This window comes from Uloborus diversus, chromosome 9, assembly GCF_026930045.1.
Source record: "Uloborus diversus isolate 005 chromosome 9, Udiv.v.3.1, whole genome shotgun sequence".
NCBI classification, from domain to species: Eukaryota; Metazoa; Arthropoda; class Arachnida; order Araneae; family Uloboridae; genus Uloborus; species Uloborus diversus.
The window spans coordinates 137,326,466-137,347,057 of NC_072739.1; the positions used below are offsets into that span (position 1 = coordinate 137,326,466).

A 20,592-nucleotide genomic window follows, 5' to 3' on the forward strand; every position below is an offset into this window, starting at 1 on the left:
GTTTTTTATTGAGGTTAGAAGGACAGTAGATCATCAAAAATTATGAATAAATGCACAGAATTATCGGCGTCAAGATCGTAACGCTATTTGGACATCTCACATGTACGTTTAAAAAAAATTATTTTTCTTCTAAGATACTGCAATAAAAGCTTATGAAAACACTTTTAAACAATTAAAAATTGATTCCGAGGCTCGATAAACACCTTTAAAATGAAAACATCATATACTTAGTTCTCAAAAAATAGCATTTTAAAGATCGTAAATTTTGGACATGCATCAAATTTCAAACTTACTATTTTCTAAAATCGTTTACAAAGTGAATAATCTGTCTTTACTTTTGTTATTTGTGTAAAAATTACAACAAAAAATTATTCAGTGTAAGATTAATACCTTAAATTTTTTTTTGAAACGTATGGAAATAATTTTAAAAAATTTTTCTTTAATGGTACATTTGCTCAGTTAACGTTTTGGTATGTCCAAAATTGCGCCTTTTAGCAAAGAAAATATTTTTTAAGGGCATTTAAAGAGCATTTTTTCCATAATTTATGTCAATTCTTGTCTCTATACAGTATTATAATTAACTCAAAAATTTTGAGTTAATTAAAATGAAAAGTTATTTGGTATTGAAGCTTCAAAGTTGAGGTCTGTGTTTGCTCCCACCTTTTGAGAACTGCCCTTTACCTTTTTCATCCGCCATTAGATAGTGACTGCAGCGTCCCCTATAGTTTATTGAAGTTGCGAATACATAGCAGAGTTCAACTTGGAATGAACGCAGACGATTTGTAACCATATGAGGACGAAAATTTCCCGTTCTAAATACATATTAAAAACAACGAACTCGTCGTCGTAATTATCTCGTCGTCATGGTAGTCTGGAATATCATACCATCGTCAACTACTGTCAAATGAGGATAATAAACAGTTTGTGATTGCTCAAAAAATTGAAAACACGCCAAAGGTTTCACGTTTTCCTCCCAATTGCCGCCATATTTGGTCAAAGTTGCACGGGACCTTCTTATTCGGTGAAAAACATTACAAGTTTCATTGAAATGTAAAAAAGAAAAAACTAAATAAATAAATTAGGCCGTGTATAACCAGACAACAGTTTTCAGTATAGCAACTCGCACAATAGTTTCGGCGCATGCGCAGAAACTATTGTGCTAATTCGCTGTTGTTCGAATTACAAGTCAGACAACTGTTGTCTGAATAATACAGTACTACGGCCGTGTATGACCAAACAACAGTTGTCGGAATAGCAACTCGCACAACAGTTTCGGCGCATGCGCAGTTATCTGTTTTTCGAATAACAAGTCAGACAACTTTTGTTTGAAGTACGACGGTCGTGTATAACCAGACAACAGTTGTCAGAAACTCGACGTTAGATCCCGGTTATCACAAATTTGCCATCTCAACTGCGCTTGCGCGCGGACTTCGCTGATTTTAAAAATCTTGCTAAAATTAATTACAAACATTTTAAGTTTGGTAATAAATATGAGATAGCAACAGATAAAAATTAGAAATCACAAAGTTTTCTCTGATTTAGATTTAGGTCTCGGTAAAGATTGAATTTTGCGTCTTAATTATTAATGGATTCTGATATAATGGTGTCTGATTTATCTGTCCCTTTTCAGGATCAAATTTTTAACCTCAGAAGAGCGAACTAGAATTGCAGCATCACTTCTAATACAAAGCCGAACCCTCAACCTAAATAAAAAATGTATAATACTAAGTTGTTTACGCCAAACGTAAAATATCCGCAAAAAAAGGATTTCTGTACTAATATTCCAATCATTTTTGAAGTACACAACGTGTTTTACATTTATGTTAAATAAATATTTGCAAACTAATAAATATTGAAGTGTCATTTTTCTCTTAAGATTATCAGTCATTCATATCCGTGGTTTCATATAATGTGTCACAAAATCGCTGTGAAAATAGTCTAATCGCATTCATTAATTTGGTGGGACTCTCGCTCAGCCGAAATTTAAACAAGCAACACGAAATCTTAAAACAGAAAGCACAAAAAGCTAAGTCCGCGCGCAAGCGCAGTTGAAATGGCAAATTTGTGATAACCGGGATTTAACGTCTAGTTTGTCAGAATAGCAACTCGCACAACAGTTTCGGCGCATGCGCAATTATCTGTTTGAATAGCATGGTCAGACAACTGTTGTCTGAATATACAGTACGAATAAGGCCATAAAATAGCATTGAGATTTTCATTATCCGAATGAGCTAAACTTTTGCTAAACTTTTTTGTGATTATTGTTAAGCATTTTGCGTGAATGGAAGTTCCGCTGCTTGAGCTAAGCCTTTAGGCTGAATAGGCAATAATTTTATTTCACAAGTTTATTTGTTACATGCAGATTTACTAACACTTTCATCTCCATTTGTTTGAAATTCAGAGATCAGCCTTCACTGATCCTTTCCTGCAAATTATGGCGAAGACGAGATCGAAAATAGTGATAGACACAGATTGCGGCGTCGATGATGCTGTGGCCATAATGCTAGCCCTCAGTGCCAAAGATGTTTGCGAGGTGATGGGGATAACATGTTGTTTTGGAAACTGCGCTTTGGACGATGTTTGCAAAAACGTCATGCGTGTACTCACGCTTTGTAGAGAGACTAAGGTGAGTATAAAAAGTCGTTTCATTTCTAAACACAAAGTTTGCTCAATTTATAGGACAGCATTAATATATAATCCCCGGGTTGGCGACTTTTCGGCTTGGCGACGTTTTGTAACAGTACAACGCGTCTACGCACAAACTAGCAGCACATACTACAAAAAAAACCTAGACGCACAATGGCAACAGAAGCTCTCGCGAGAACAACCAAAACACAAGACAGCAAACACACTTGGCGAGTTATCACCGAAAAATGTCGAGAAAAAAAACGGTGCCAACCCGGGGATTATACTGAAGCAATACCCAATTTTTAGGGGATATTTCGATAATTGGGAAGCTGGCACGGTCGTCGCACTTTTGGCGTAAATAATTTTATTTTGGTAACCCTACTGGTTTAGTAACCCTGTGTGAATAGATGTTTCCGATCTCTTTGTTTAAATTTGCGAAGAAAAATACCTCTCTCACAGGCGCTGGGGGAAAAAATCGACGCCAATGAAGAAAGATCGCCAGATTCCCAATTATCGAAATATCCCCAATTTTATTTACTACTAGCAAAAATACCCGGCGTTGCCTGGGTCAGTAATAATTATGAGAAAAAATCGTTACTTGCTTTTGTTTTCTGTTTTAAGTGAAAGAATTTAAAACACATCTTTTTGACGTGATTAAAAATCGAGTTTCTTCCTTACCCATAAACCTAAAATAGCAATAAGTATAAAGAGCAAAGTAGTATTGATTTAGAAACGAAAGCACTATATTTAAGCATATACAAATTTCCAAAAGATGAAATTAATCTTCTCGTGTTTAAAAAGATTAATCTCTTGATACTTTTTTTTAACATGGAGTCTAAAACCTTCTCTGTATGGCTATTGAAGTACGAAGTTTAAAAAAATATATAGCCGCGCTCGTAATCCCCCTTATACTTGCTTTAGTTATTTTGGGAAATTTCAATCAATGTGGGCTCTTGGTGCGATTTTACCGAATTTGCTTGAATCGTTTTGGGATACCTTCGATGATGCTCCCTCCTTCTTTCCTTACTTTGTAAAACGATATGATATTAATTTTCGTTGCGATATTATCGCCAGGTGCTGAGATACTTTTGGTCACCATAAAATGGCGCTAAAGAGTTTCATCCGAAATGTTTCCAAAATAAGTAGTAAAATTTGGCGATTGTTTGACATTGTGCAAAAAGGAAAATTAATAGAAGTTTTTGTGCTGTTTATGGATTTGCCTAATTTAGTTGCTGGATTATTTAACACAGTAAAAAAAGTTTTTTATGGCGATATTTTGTTTACATGGTGAAAGCTGAGAAACATTATGACGTAGTCTTCAGCTTCAAAAACAGCGACGTTGAAAAAAACTGCCAAATGCATCAGCTACGGAAATCTTTCTGCAAAAATTTTGGCGATCTGCTGATTGATTAGATAATGAGTAAGTGTTCAATCAGCGTAAATACATTAAAGTTCCTTTTAAATGGAAAATGATCAGCCAAATCATGTATTATTTGCCAATCTTGTGCAAAAATCTTACCTCAAGATTTGACTTGAGAAAAGCCTTGAACAGTCACGAAAAGCAAAGATAGCCAACAATACAACAATTGCCGCTATCGACAGGGAGTTGAGATGATACACTAAATACTGTATTTAGTTGAGGAAAGCCTTCGAACATGGAACTAAAAAGCTCATAACTCGTTTTTTATTCTACTTAGAAATTTCGAATAGGTGCCATCTTCAGCAGAAAAATCAGAGCTTTCGATGGACATGTAATGTAAATATGTGCAAGTATTTGTTCATCCCTATATTAGAGAATTTATACAAAAATTGCATTTTATTGCCCCCCTAAGGGGGTTTTTCCCCCCATAACGGGACGAAAACTACCTAATGTGTTATTCTGATGCATAAGCTATATTATTGTAAAGTTTCATAAAAATCCGTTCAGTAGTTTTTGCGTGAAAGAGCAACAAACATCCATACATCCATACATCCATACAGACAGACTTTCGCATATATAATAGTAGTAAGATTTTTAGTTTCCCTAGCTCAAATCTTTCACGAAGGTAACGAATATTGTGCAAAATATTCCAAGCAAAAAAAGGCACTTCTCCGTTAAAAGTACGTCACTTGGCGTATTTTAATTCTTGAAACTTTAATTTATGTATCGTATTGCAAACTAAAAATTTCGTAGTTGGCGACATTCGACAACTTCAACTCCTGAAGTCTGTAGTTGGGGCAAACCTAACCTGCCAGCGCTGCGCCGTAATGCTATGATTAGGATCTGCGTAAGCCTTCACCATGCTGCCAGGTTAGGTTTTCCCCAAGTGTAGGGTAACTATAATTTTATCGCCAATCGCATCGCCAAACCAAGTGACATACCTTTAACGAAAAAGTACGTCAAACACTGAAAGCATATATCTGCTGATAGTCAAGCGTTACTAAAATCAATATTGCTAAAATTTTAAACTTAATGTTTGATTTTTATACAAACTAAGCCACTGTACAAGGTACCACATATTTTACTCAGGGATGTCAAAATATCCATTTTTACCATCCCCATTTAAATTACCACGCGTTTTCTCATGACGTCTGTATGTGCGCATGTATGTATCTCGCATAATTCAAAAACTGTATATCGAAGAAGGTTCAAATTTTGTATATTGACTCTGAGTGGGGTGCAGTTGTGAACCTTCCTTTTTGGTTGCATTCGGATGCTCCAGAGGTGGTCTTTTACTCCTTTTTAGAGGAAATCAGTGTTAATGTGCAGACTGTGTTGTTATGATTTGGCGACATATCATCAAACTTTTGGTAGCCAAGTTGGTGACAAATTTGACGGAATTTTATTTGAAAGTAAAATTCTCTACGTTTATCATACCTTTATGTGCTTAGGAAATGTCTAAAAAGCTATTCATTTAAGAAGTGTTGCTTCTAACGCTCTTGAGTCAGGCACCTTATAGAATCATAGGAAGTAGTGTGGGGTTCACACCAGACTAGCGCAGCATAGCCTACCAAGACTCTTGCACCAGAAAAAAAAACAATAGAACCGTTTATACGGCTTTAAAATTAGTCCCAGCTGAGTTCAATACATATTAACCTATACCTGTTATACGTTTTTTCATAAATACGCTTTTCATATCGTCCGCTCTCAAACGTATAAACGGTGCTTCACACGGTATTTATTCGAGTGGTGAACTTCGATACATAATGATGTGCACTTATTGACGATTTCGCTTCAGTTACAATTGTCGTTATAGCGTACGATTGCTGTATTAAGTTGGCAATGCGCATAAATTAGGACTGAAAATCCTTTCGTTTTCGTTTTTAGATTCCAATTTACAGAGGAAGCAGCACCGCTTTTATCAGACACGATAGAACAGGGAAAATACACGGCTCTGATGGACTAGGAAACCGCGGCCATGAATTTTCTACCGGCGATTTAAAAGAAAGTGAGATTCCAGCGGTTTCTGCTCTCATAAAAATGGCAAAGGAGCATCCCAAAGAAATAACGTTGATAGCGATTGGGCCGCTGACAAATTTAGCGATAGCTCAACGAATAGATCCACATTTCACTGAAAATCTGAAGTCCATTGTCATAATGGGAGGCAACTACAAAGGTAAGCGTACTTAATCCATTTCATGTAATTAAAAGTTTGTAGGCTAATTGCCAAGAGTTAGAGCACCACCATATTAGGGTGGTGATGGTTAGAGTCACTATAAAACATAATCTGACTCATCGCTGCCATTTTGATGCCAGAAAATGCGAGCGATCAACAATATTGGTATGAAATCTTAACTTTCAATCAATGCTGCCAAACTAATATGTAAATGAATGTGGAGATAGATGATTAGTGGCGCGATCCCTCGGTGCTTAAATGAGTTTTTTTCTTTCTGTGTTTGGTAGGGGTGATGATGGTAACCTACTATTCTTGTTTGCAAAGTTTCTTGATATTGACGTCACGTGTAGAAGGAAAACTGAGTTAACAGATAAAACACCACACTTACTATACTAGCTATACCTACTTGGCGAATTAGAGGAGATACTGTTTGTAAGCTCTTATTAGCTGACGCGTTCGATTCAAATGGATGTGCCTCGCAGCCATTTATGTATAAAAATTAATGATATTCAGTGAAATGTCGAATCAATGTGATCCATTTTTGCAGGCCTGTATTTTTGTGAAAAACAAGCCTAATTAGCACTATCCAATCAAAAGTTATCCAGCGAATATGTGATATGCAAATGTAGGCTTACGTCATCCGATGCGTAATCAAGCGTTTTGCGCAAAATAAATAACTTAGTGATATAACGTTTTATTTCAGGGTGTAAGGGCTTAAATCTGTTTGCTATGGCTTCGAAGTATCATTTGAAAGAATCTATGAAGTAGCGACTCATCGGCCGTTTAGAAGCAGGGCAGCCTATCACAGAAATTGCCAGATGTTTGAATATTTCACGACAGACAGTCTCTACATTATGGAAACAGTTTCAAAACGCGGGAACTGTTGTAAGAAGGGCTGGACAAGGCAGTGAACGAATGTCAACTGCTACCGAAGATCGATGCCTGGCACTAACTGCCCGTCGTATCAGGAAATTTACTGCTCGCCAGTTAGCTTCAGCAGAGCTTGTTGCTGCCACTGAAACTGCTGTATCACGGCAAACGGTATACAGAAGGTTTAATGATACAGACTTTTATGCCAGAAGGCCAAGGGTATGTGTTTCACTGTCCACACAACATAAGAGGGAACGCCGAAATCGGTACAGAGCACATCAGACATGGAGTGAACACCGATGGTTCCATGTTCTGTTTACTGATCAGTCGAGGTTTATAGTTTTACAGGTAATTCTACATTACATTGAAGTCTCGTTTACATTGAAGGGAGTCAGGAACACGAAATCACACCTCAAACATTATGGAACGTGACCGTTTTGGTTGTACGGGTGTGATGGTATGGGAATGAATAATGATCAATGGACGTACGCCCCTACATGTTTGCGAAAGTGGATCTGTGACCGGCGAGAGGTATCGGAATGTGGTCCAGAGCCTTATGTCAGACTTTTCAGAGGTGCATATAGACCTGACTTTTTATTAATGGACGATAATGTTCGTCCACATCGAACAAAGCTCGTTAAACGACTTCCTTGAAAGTGCAGGCATTGAGCGAACACCGTAGCCAGCAAAGTCTCTTGATCTGAATCCGATAGAGAACTCATGGGACTACCTTGGAAAAGCACTTTTGCGTAGACCTCATCCTCCTCGACCTGTAAAAACTCTGAAGACGGCATTACTTAAAGAGTGGTTCTTATTTCCCCAAACTGTGTTAACAACGCTATTGCCAGCATGAAAACACGTTGTGATATGTGTGTACAAGTCAGGGGATATCGTATTCCGTATTAAAATCGTAAGGCTTAATTCTGTTCTGCATTATTACTTTTATTCTGAGGTTGTTTTTCAACATTTTATTACTATTTTTCACATGTATCGTGCTACAATTTTATATTATGTGCAATACCCTTACTTTTTCCCTCTGTTATTTATGTGTCATAGTGCTATGTAACATTCTACAAAAAAACACAAGTTCATAGTTCACAGTTTCTGAGAAATCCGTGCATTTATGCATGTCAAGATAATTTTGGACATGAGTGTAGATCTCTACTACATAAGCAGCTAAATTGAAGTTGAAAAATAAATATATAATTTTATTACCGTTCCCTTGAGAAATCCCCGAATTTACAAGCTGTTTTGGAAAAAACTGTCTGCTCACGGTTGCTTTGTAATTGGCAAACGTCCAGTTAAGACGAGTCGATCTGAATGAGGGGGAAAAGGAAAAATGTGAGGCGCGTAATTCGTTCATTTCAATGTGACTGCTTAATTTAGAGGTCATCCACATCTGCAAACGCTGTCAGCCCCGAAAGCTAATAGATGCGTTCGTTTCCGCCTGTAAACCGGATGTTCGCCTTTCCATCTCATCGGTGGTCAGACAGTACCGTCATATGAGCATCGAATACTTATGATACAGTAGAACCTCGTTTATCCGGCTAAACTGGTATCAAAGGCAATCCGGAAAAACGGAAATCCGGATAATAAGCAAAACACATTTTCTTAAATATGCATACTTACCTTTTAAGCAAAAAAAACTGCTTTGTAACAAAACTTCATAGTACCGTTTCTCGCAAATACTTTATCATTAATAGTTCAAGTGCACAGGGCCTGGTTACAGCACAGGCCAACTAGGCCTGGGCCAGGGGCTCCCATCTTCCTAAGGGGCCTCAAATTTCCTAAAGAATTATGCATAATAATAAAAATAAATAAAAACTTATTAATCGCAAAAAAACTTACTTAAAGGAGAATTTTTATTCATTCAGCTATTAGCGAATTTACCATGTCACAACTATGATGGGCCCTGAAGGAATTCATAAATGCACATGGTTAATTATTTGTGTAATTCTGGGATAGACAAAGAGGCCCCAAAAATGAATTCTGACGGAGACCAAACCCGCAACCACCGTATCTTGCTATAGAGTCGTCAGGGAGCTTCCAAATTATTGTGGGCCTAGGGTCTCACTTTTAGTTAGTCGGCCCCTGCAAGTGCAGTGGTGTCGGACAGACGGTCCAAGTACGCCACATTGTTTGTTAATAGGGGTCGTTTCCGAAATTTTAAAAGCATTTTTTTTTTTTTTTTTTGAAAGAGCATGCTTAAAAGCATAGGATCTGACCATTTTTTAAATAATTTGACTTAGTTTAATATTTTTAAAAAATATTTTAATCGGTGCGCTTTTATTGTCTACGCTTCTGTCGATGACATCACAAATGATGAAATTCCATTCACTGTTGCCATTCACAGAGTACAATATTTAATTCGCTTCCTTACTCACATGTGTTGCCAACGATATGGGTGATAGCAAGCGCAGAGCGCAATATTTAATTCGCTTCTTGATTATCATAACGCGAAAACGCGGTAGACAGATGCGCCAAAGTGCATCATTTGTGACGCCATAAAAATCACGCCTCATTTTCAAAATCGGACATTTAAAAAAATAATTAAAAATCAAGCGTTGGGAAAATAAAGTTTTTTCTCGCTCCGTGTTTTTTTTTTTTTTTTTTTTTTTTTTTTTGAGCAATCACGATTGCTTATTGTTCTCACTTGACTGTTTTGAATTCCTATCATTTTATTTTCCCGCCAGCACCACCGTTGCGTCGACCGGCCTCACGATGCTGCTCCTCTTGCGAAAATTGTCTCCAGTGTGCGTCCATATCCTACACACACACGCATACACACACATACACACACTCATGCCTGTGCACAGACACAGACACATATGCCTACATACACACACACGAACGCCTACACACACGCGCGCGCACTCACATAGCACTGCATACACAACACGCACACACATGCATACATACACACACACGCACCCACACACATGCGCCTACACAAACACACGCGCATTCATACACACACACGCTCGTGATTGCGAAAAACATAATTTGAATTCAAGATGCCAAAAATTCATATTAATATAATTTTTTTTTTGCTTAATCTATTATTTTCAGGGACTAAAAGTAGTATTTTTGACAAATGGAAACAATCCCATTGCTACTATAATTTATTGTACGTTCTAGGGCTGTAACTAAACATTGAAATAAGGTACTTGAATGGCAGGACGCTCCAACAAATTTTTACGCAGAAGAATTTCAAGCACCTCATTCATGGCCCAAGGCCATCACAGAGTCAAAAAACTGAACATGACTTGGACGATCCTTCACGGTTTTTTCAAACGTATATACAGGGTGTCTCAACTCAACGTTTCTGAACTTCTAAGAAAAGTAGGAACTGCGAACAGTCTGGAATACTCCAAACATATCTCATATTTTCTGGGTTGGAAAAGCATTTCCGACCCCTCATTGCTGTTTGATTTGGAGTCTTCATGATGCATCCAACGACTCTTAGGAGTTCTGAAACATTTAACTGAGATACATGAAATACACCGCCAGCACAGTCATTCCAGCCGAGGACTGCAGTTTCGTGCTTATTAGCTCTTAGCTCTTTGCTTCCTTAAGGTGTTTTCAACCTCCAGCTCAGTTACTTCCTATGCCGGGCTGATGAGTGCTAATAAGCACGAAACTGCAGTCCTCAGCAAGAATGACTGAGACGGCGGTGAATTTCATGTATTTCTGCCTTAGCCCTGGCTGTAGGGCGGTAACTTACAGAATATACCATGCCTTGCCTTCAATCTTCGAGTTGAACCGAACCATTGCTTCGGTCACTCGTCTGGTCAGTGCTAATTTTATATTAGCTACCAGTTTGTTTGACACTCTTGACTTCCTTAAGAGGTTTTCCACCTGCAGCTCAGGCACTTCCTATTCCGGACTGATGAGTGCTAATAAGCACGAAACTGCAGTCCTCGGCTGGAATGACTGTGCTGGCGGTGAATTTCATGTATTTCTGCCTTAGCCCTGGCTATAGAGCGGGAACTTACTGAAATTTAACTGAGACTTGAGACCCCCGCATACAGATAGAGAAACAGAGCAGATCTAGCTTCTGATTCATGGAGGTCATTACTAGAATATGAGCATACAAAGACGAGAAATACGTCATGTACTAGAGAAAGAATTAGCAACATGAGTTTACCGGTAAAATAATATAGTCGACTCCCGCTACAACGCGATTTGACTTACGCGAAATGGCTATAACGCGAATTTTTCACGAGTAACGAATTTTATAACTAACGCGAATTTTTTGCCCACAACACGATTCCTTTTTTGGAAGGAAGTATCAGTTTCGTTATTGGCGGCTAAATACTGATTTCGTGAATGTTATTGCATCTCTTTCAGCATCAATGATAGCTAAAGTTCAAACACCAAACTAGTCTAGTGCATTAAATAACCACTCAGCATCTTTCATTTATTTATGTTCTCATTTTAAATATAAAAGTTGTTGAAATATAAATGACACCTTAGTGTCACCTTCATCTAAAGTTTGTGAAGATGGGAAGATAAAGAAGGTGCATGATAAAAAATAAATAAATAAATAACGCTAAAATTCTCGATATGCTTGAACAACTACAAAAAGTATGAGTGAATCTTCCATACGTACAATTAAAAGTCTAAACTAAAAGATATCCGTAAAAGTTCAGAACTTAGTTTCAATATTGAAGCTTGCAGAGCAGTCTTGCAAAGTAAATATTTTGAAAATGGAAGCTGCTCTTGTATTGTGGATTAATAAAAAGATCAGGAAGAGGAGATGTTGCCACAAATCGAAACGTTGTAAAGGCGAAGCAAACATATTTAAACATGTACAATTAGATAAGAATAACGATCTGATCATGGAGCATAATTCATCACTATCTTCATTTCTTAACTCTTAAATATTGTTACTGTATCTACTGTAATATTATAGTTTTTCATTTTAATTTTGCGTCTTTCATTCCCATTCGTCATTCATTTTGTTCTTAAAGTATTTCATGTTAAATTACAGTTTTTTATTTTTTAAATACAGTAAAAGTTCAGTTCTTTATGCAAGAAACTGTAGTGTATAGTTAAGGAATGCTTCAGAGCAGTTTGAGGGGTGTTTATAAGTATTTGGTATGCTTTCAAAAATTTGTATGCATATATTTTTCCTCAACGCGAAATTCCGACTTACGCGAGAAGTCTTAAAACGCATCCCTCGCGAAGTCGGGACTCGACTGTACTCACACAAAACAGAGGTATGGTAACTCTCCGTGAGAAAGTTATTTTAGACGATCTTCCGTGATTTAAGAGGTCGGGGAAGTTCAAAGGCCCTCCTGGTAAATTTTTCAAAACTAAACCCAGGGGTTTAAGGATCTTTAACCTTCAAAATTTTCGACTTTCTGGGAAAAAATATATGTTATGCATATTTTAATTCTGAACAATTTGATACCTTATTTATTACTATACACAAAAACTTTTCAAGTTATCGTAAAAATGCGTAACCAGAACCTAAATTTAGTTATTTTTTTTTAAATAAATTATTTATTTATTTGAAATTTTATAAGTTAATATCGAAATTTTCCAAAATTGTGGGCAAAAATATTTTTTTTTTTTAATATTAACTTTCATTTTTAGTTAAAATTTAGGTTCAGATCATAAAAATAAACTAGACAAACATGCATGAAAAGTTTTACTTAAATATATAAGAAATTTTGTGAGATATCATGCGCGCAAAACGAGAAAACCGAAGAAACCGGCACCTGAGAAAAAGAGGCTTAAACAGCTGCTGTTAACATAAATCTCTATAAGGAAAGTTAACGCATTTTTATGATAACTTGAAAAGTTTTTGGCGTATGGTAGTAAATAAGGTGTCAAATTGTTCAGCATTAATAATGTATGCATAACATATATTCCTTCCAGAAAATCGAAAGTTTTGAAGGTTAAAAGTCTTTAGACCCCTTAAACACGTTGTGGTAGACAATCTTTGGTAACGTTAGAGGAAAAACAGGGATACAAGGAATCTATCCCCCGGAAAGTTTTCGAAATCGCAGTCCTGAAAGCATAATTGTGGGGTATCTATAATGACGTTTAGGAAAAAGGTGGAATTTGGAACATTTCTTCCAAATTTTTCGAAGTTAAAGTTCTGATAACGCTATTTCAGACCGCCTTTATTGATATTAGAGAGGGTAGAGGTTTAAAATCTTTTCTCAGGAAATTTTAAGACCATTAAATCCTAAAACCGCAATTGTTGGCAAAATTTGATGATGTTAGAGGAAGAAATGGGTTTGCCACTCTCTTCCACCAAAATCGAAATCAGAAGCACTAAAACTGTGATTGTGGGTCACTTTTGATGACGTTAAAGGGAGAAATATAGTTCAGTTCTCTAGAAATTAAAGTTTCTAAAACGCAATTGAAAAGGATATTTGTTTATGTTATAGGAAGGGAGCTTTTGTGACTTTACCCCAGAATTTCCCTCCTTTTTTAAATGCAATTTTAATGTTTAGGGCATAGGTCACAAAAGGTAAGGCATATTAGCGCCCTAATGGAATCCCCAGGCTATGGCGCTGGTACGTTTAATCAAAACAAAAACCGAATATTTGGCGTATTTATAGTTCCGTTCTTGAAATCATAATTCAAAATTATTATTTAAGGTTTTTTTTTTTTTTTCCATCTCTACGAAATTGATCCCGATAAACCCGAGATCCGGACACGCGGGCACCAGATGAACAAGATTCTACTGTACGTACGCGTCCATTTATAATGCAGTCGAAGTGACCAAATAAAAATTCCGTAGCAGTTGCAATTTCGGTATAAAAATGTTAAATAATACACAGTAAAACGAAAAGGGGGATTCGAGCTATTACATTATAGTCATAAATTCCCTCCGCTATAAACGGGGGAGAGTTCATACGTTGGATACAGAACATGAGGTGTGTCACAAATGTTTTCGGCCAAGTTACTGGCTTTTTTTTTTTAATTAAAATTGCGAAGCATGAAAATTAATTTATTTTATTCTGCTTTCTTTGTGATGATTTTTTTTTTTTTTTTTTTTCAAAATTAAAAGTAACGCACTGTTTTCCCAGGCGTAGGAAACGCTACCGATACAGCCGAGTTCAACTTCTACTGTGATCCAATTGCAGCAAATATCGTTCTCACGGAGCCTGCTTGCTCAGTCGTTTTAGTGCCGTGGGAGACTGTGTTGGAGCACGGAATGGACTTGGTAAGATAAAATTGAGCATTAAGAGTTGAAATAAAATTGAAAATAGAAAACTTCTGCGACAGAGCGTAACAGGAGAGCGTGCGACATCGTAAGAAAATTCCGAAACGTCACAGTTTATTTCCGGGCAACGTTCCGGTATGGGTTTCCACAAGTTTCCTGTGAAAGATAAGTACATTTGCGAAAAGTTTCCTGAATCGCTACAAACAGCATAAAAGCAGACTTCCCATATTGGTGAAAAATAATTGTTACACGTTCGGTGCAGTTTCAAACTTTCTTCAAATGACGACACAGTTCTTGAGAAAACACAGGAGATTTATTTACAACTATTTACAAGAAATATCGTTAACAACTGCTAAATTAACCATAGCAATTAGGCAAATATCGATTAACACCGTAAACTCAACGGTAACACACGTATTCACATCAAAATGCACAAAAACACAACCCAAAAGCTTCACAAAACAAAGCTAATACACTCTCAGCGCAACAGCTCAGTCGAGACTGGCTTTTTATCACGCGTCACGGCTATTTATAAACATCGAAAGAGAGCTTCTCAAATAATCCAGAAAATCCTACACCGCTCTACCACTTTCTCATTTCTTTCCATTCACAAATTTTATCATTCAGAAGTGAGGGGACCATATACATCAGCCGAATGTTAGGGGGCTGTATGTACATTCGATGAAACTGTTTACAGGTTACGTTACTAAGACAATTTTAGATGAAAGATAACGCCAAATTTAGCTAGATTTCAACAAATTAATCACAAAAAATAATTATTATTTACTGAATTTGTAACAATATTTTCAAATGCCACTGTGCAGAAGTACTTCAACTTCTTTATTAGGTTTTTTGCCTTTAGCTCAGTTTCAGCCCAACCAGATTGACTGAACCGCCAAACGAGAGCGAAATGCATTCTCTGGATATTGTAGCTTTGCATGAATGCTGACTTAGCTTCAGTCATACTCGCTTTAGAAGCCTTGTTGCTGAATCAGGAAGGTGCCAAGCTAAGTTTTCTTGGTAGGTTCCTGATTTATTCCAGAAACACGACTGGCTTTTAATGAGAAGGTTTATGATTTTTGCAGAAAGGATTCAGGTTAATTTCAGGGTCCCAAGACACCGGCTGAAACGTTCGAGTTATTGGTAATTCGAGTTATGGCAAGTTTCCACAACAGTCTCAAAAGTTTGAGCCCGATAAAAACTTTGAGATAATGGAAAATTTGAGTTATAACTTCGAGTTATCGAGATTCTATTGTATTAGTTTTCTTGGTAAGTTTCTGATTTCTTCCAGAAACACGGCTGGCTTTTATTGAGAAGGTTTCTGATTTTTTCAGAAAGGTTTCAGGTTAATTTCAAGGAGGTCATTGACTTTTAGAGGGAAACTTTCTTATTCCTTCCCAGATATGTTACTGACTGAAATTAAGCACACTACCTGCACATTATATTCCAAATTGTTTTTCAGTGTATGTGCAAGACAATGTTGCAAAAAATGTGAGAGCAGACCCAGGTACATCGCGCTCGTCGGAAGATATGACAAAAGGATCGAGGTCGCTAAAAATACCGATCCATCTAATGCACAAATAAACAATATATACACCTGCAAAACATCTAGTTTGTTTTTATATGTGAGCGGATGTACATAAGATAACAAAATGCTCAATATTTCGCGTAAAATTTGCATGAAGCATCTTCAACGTTCCTGTTTAAAAACTCCTCAAGATTCAAATATGTCCTTTTCTTTCAAAAAACATCCGCATTCTCTTTAAGATTCACCTTTAGAAATCCATTCACTACTAGCTGCGTCACCCGGCTTTGTACGGTCTACCTCGAAAATAGAAGCTATGTTAAGTGCCGCGAGTTCAACAATTAGGCTTGCACAAAAAAAAAGTTTGTAAAATGTTCCGACAGATTTAATTGCGAAAAAATAATCAAAAAGAAAAAAATTTTAATCCCCCCGATTACGGGAAAAGCCTCAAAATAAAAGCCAGAATTTTATTTGTTCATATTCGAGAAACAAAATAGCAACAGATCTTTCTGCTCAGTGATTTCTTCACGCTATAAATTCTAATCAAAGCATTGTTCAACAATGATCGTTATCCACAATGAATTTCTATTTGAAGGCTTACCTTCATTTTAACGCGAAATTAGTTGAAAACAGTTATAATTCACGTTCTAACTACCTTGGAACCTCAGAACGAATTTTATCTGGTGAAGGAAAACTAGGGGTTTCTATGAATATTTTTTCTAATTTTTACGAGCAATTTTTCGCCCTTATAATATAGATAAGTGCCATTTTCGCGTCCTAAAGCTATAATTAGAACGGTTCGGTTCTTTTTTTGGTGTTCGTACCCCCCCCCCCCCCCTATGTTCCTTCTTGGATGTCTAAGTATTTCCCCGCCAAATTTGGTCGACATCCGACGTAAACCGTGGATTTGTATAGGAAATATACAAGCATAAATATAAATATACACACATATTTATTCTTTGTTTTATTTATGTAGACTAGATTGGAATTACTTACTATCTTTTGCAATTTTAAAATAGTTTTCCTAATATTCCATCAGCATGTCAGTTTTAAGAGAGCATAGGGCAGATGAGTCCATGTCTAGATCATCTGAACGGAAGATTCCCAGTGTTCGCTAATGGTGAATGGTGTACGTTAAATCCGTTGTGATCGCAAAAACCTTCAAGTTCCTTTTAAAAACCGATAACTTCTGGGGTGTGTTGGATTGTTACTGTCGCAACACAAATAGTCCAGTCAATGAACACATTGTAGCGTGCATGGAATATGCGATAATTTTTGACTTCAGAATATTGTTACGGGTCGTTAGTAAGTAAACATACTAAAAATCCCCGACCCTGGGGGGTGAGCTAAAGGTGGGAGGGAGGGGGGGGGGAAGAAAATTTTGGGTTTTTCGAGAAAACGTCGGAAACGGTGGAAAAAAATGAGTTTAAAATAAAAATTCAAACTAAATAAACTTACTATGAAACTGCTTCTACATATATTTGTCAAATTTTCAAAAATTTTCCAGGTATATGTTATGAAAACTCTACGATTTTCGAAGAAATTCTCTCTTTTTGTCAAACATTTACTCTTAGTACCTCCCAATATCAATATGCATAAAAATTGTCAATGACAAACTTGTAGATCATTAAATTACTATCAATTTGATATGCTACTTTGTAGCATTTTATTCAACCAATCAAAAGTTATAGGATTTCAAACCCGCACCTTCATGGCAAAAAATGAAACACTTGCCATTCATAAACACTAAACTGACTCGAACAGTCTAATCAATGAATATATTATAGCGTGCATGGAATATGCGATAATTTTTGACTTCAGAAATTTGTTAGGGTTAGTTAGTTGGTAAGCATATTGAAAGTCCCCGCCCTTGAGAGGTGAACTGAAGGTGGAAGGGGGGGGGGTTGAAAAATTTTGGGTTTTCCCTTAAAATCTCGAAAAGAGCGAAAAATATGTTTCAAATAAAAATAGAACTAAATTTTCTATGAAATTGTTTTTATACATACTTGTCAAATATCAAGTTGTTTTCGATGTAAACGTTACTGAAAATCGTTAATTTTCGAAAAAAGAAATTTTTTCAACTGGCTCTTTTTCTCCCAGAGTGCCAAAGCCAAATATGCACTCAAGGGATCGGTAACAGGCTGCAATCATGCGACATGTCCACTGACGATTTTTTTCATTTCGAAAATCCATCGACTGAACACTTAAACTACGGGTTTAAACCTGCGACTAAAGGTTTATGAAGCCAGTGTCTAACCATCACGACATCCAGCAGACAAGCTATCAAAAGTTATGAATTTCTAACGTGTACAAGTACACTCAATGTCGGTGTTTTTCTTGAATTGAGTATGGTTACGATACTATTTTAATTAACATTTTAACAACAGAAATTACATATTTGCAATTGACGAAAAATAATCGTTTGCATTATTCTTTTTATTATATCATTACTAGCCTCATTTTAAAAGTATTTTACAAATGAATACGGAATGACAGTAATTAACTAGTATGTTGTGGCCATCACGAAACTTTCTTCTATATTTTTCTTTTTTTTTTTCTGATCCCTCCCCATGCTTGACGAGGAAGCAATATTCCCAACAAAAACAAAATTACACATGCAAAAACTTGACGACCATCCCAATGTCTGAATTATTGCAAGAGCAAAGCAAAGAGCGAAAATTGAAAGTTATTTTAAAAGAAAGTTATTTTGAATTAATTACAAATATTTTATTTGTTAACAAACGCAAGATGGCAACAGTTAAAAATTTTAAATCATTGAGATAATATCATAGACTAATAATAAGAGTAGACCGAGCTATGGCAACCCTTTTGCTGCTCATAAACCAAACCATGTGACTGGTGGATATCCTAACAACAGCGGGCGTTAATCGTAGCAGACGATCAACGCCAGCGCGAAATAAAATAAATAGAATTTATGGAACACGGAAGAATGATCTTTTATGGAGTCCGATTTGTAAATTTGTTATTCTAATTTGTAAATATTTTGTTAATATAGTGAGTTTTTCGTTTAGATAGTATTGTGCATTTTCTTTAGTCAATTTCAATAACTCTCTAAGCAATAAAAGATGCAAGCGACCAAGAAGAATCAGCAAACGGTAAGATTTTTACCTACAATTTCAATTTAAGATACCGATTAGTACATTTTTGCGTTAACGCAAAACGTTTACGCCATTTCGTTCACGCCAACGCTGACAGCTCCAAATGAAATAAAAGTTACCGAAAACTGATCAAAAACTATTACTAGTGTCAAAATAATGCATAACTAAAAGAAAAACAGTTCAATCTCTGCACCTGGAAGTTTTTTTTAATGAAAACACATTGTCGTAAAATGCATGTCGAGTGCCAAACTGTAGATAATGCTGCCATCTAGCAACCATGCTGCCAAAGTCTTCGCCAAGCCCTTCCACTAGTCACATGATACATCTATGAACCAATTTTCTTCATCAGCAAGAATGAGAAAGCTCGGTCTACTCTTATTATTAGTCTATGGATAATATTTCCTATCATTTCCATACAATTAAAATCACGAGAAATACGCAGACGACAATCTATTACGATTTATCTTTCTTATTGTTGCATTAATAAAAATATTTTTATTCGAAAAAAAAAAATCAACACCTCTTGGAGCGATTGGCGTCAAAATTGAACCAAAGCCTGTTTACATATGGATTCACATATATTCCAAATTTCAACCAGAACGTAGTATTACTTCTTGAGATAGGGCACTCACAATGGAAAAAAAGAACAGGCTATTGCGTTACCCCCCCCCCTTTTTAGCTGTTGACACCAAAATAAAATCAGTTCTTATACCCACTAAGGGCTGCTTGCCGATAAATTTTTCTTTCATTCCGTTCATTATTTCTTGAGATACAGCAGTCACAATTGACGACAAAAAACGTTCTATAGCTCAACCCCCGTTTGAGTTATTGACACCAAAATTGAATCAGCACCTGTTCCTGTTAATGGCAACATATGGACCAAATTTTGTTTGATTCCGCGAGTTACTTCCTGAGGAATAGCAAGCACGCGTAACTCAAAAAACGTCCCATTGCTCCATCGCCCTTGGAGGAATTCGCGCCAAAAACCAATGGGCACAAGTTCACATAGGGGCACATATGTGTACCAAATTTCGTTCGATTTCATGCGGTAGTTTTTGCTATAGAGCGGCCACAAAAAACTGGTCACACACAGACGTGACACACATACACACACACATACACACACAGACAGACAGACATTTTCCAAAAATGGTCGAAATGGACTCAGCACACCTCAAAACGTTCGAATCCGTCAAAATTCGAAAATTTGTACGAATCCAATACTTTCTTCTATATATTAGATACAGAAGAAAGTAAAAAATGAGAATATAACTTTACAAGGTGACATCTTGGTATTCTTGAGGCGGAAATGTCGAGGCTTATTCATATTCATCGGCATTGGAAACGGTGTCCACAGAGATCAGCAGTGTATCGATGTCATCGCCGTCGCCTTCGTCATGAATACATATTTTGGCGCCGTTGTTGCAATTGCTCTTGCAATGCAGGCATGCGACTGAGCAGTTTAGCGGTGCTTTTCTACATCTGCACCTGCCGCTGTCATATCCTTTCGTGCATCGACAAAAATCATTTTTTAGATTTCGTCAGGAGCAGCATCCAACTCCGAGAGTTTTGCAACTAGTTGATCATGCCTCCTTTCCCAACCCCATTTCGTTGACCCGCCATTGAGCTCTTTCCCTAGCCACTACATTTGTATTTGGTGGTATGTCC

The 20,592-nt window shown here is 36.7% G+C and overlaps 1 protein-coding gene across 1 annotated transcript; it reads left to right on the forward strand.

The window, feature by feature from the left end:
* The first annotated feature begins 2,434 nt into the window (after positions 1–2,434).
* Positions 2,435–20,381, forward strand: LOC129230524 (uncharacterized). Its single transcript, XM_054864927.1, has 4 exons — positions 2,435–2,626; positions 5,936–6,224; positions 14,144–14,280; positions 20,166–20,381. The coding sequence occupies exons 1-4, from the start codon at positions 2,435–2,437 to the stop codon at positions 20,379–20,381; spliced, it is 834 nt and encodes a 277-aa protein (XP_054720902.1).
* Positions 20,382–20,592: the final 211 nt, after the last annotated feature.

Bases quoted from the DNA above. Each gene is read 5' to 3' on its own strand.
- LOC129230524 (XM_054864927.1), top strand. From the start codon at position 2,435: ATGGCGAAGACGAGATCGAAAATAGTGATAGACACAGATTGCGGCGTC. The intron at 6,225-14,143 runs GTAAGCGTACTT...CTGTTTTCCCAG, and splicing joins AATGGGAGGCAACTACAAAG to GCGTAGGAAACGCTACCGAT. The intron at 14,281-20,165 runs GTAAGATAAAAT...TCTATATATTAG, and splicing joins TGGAGCACGGAATGGACTTG to ATACAGAAGAAAGTAAAAAA.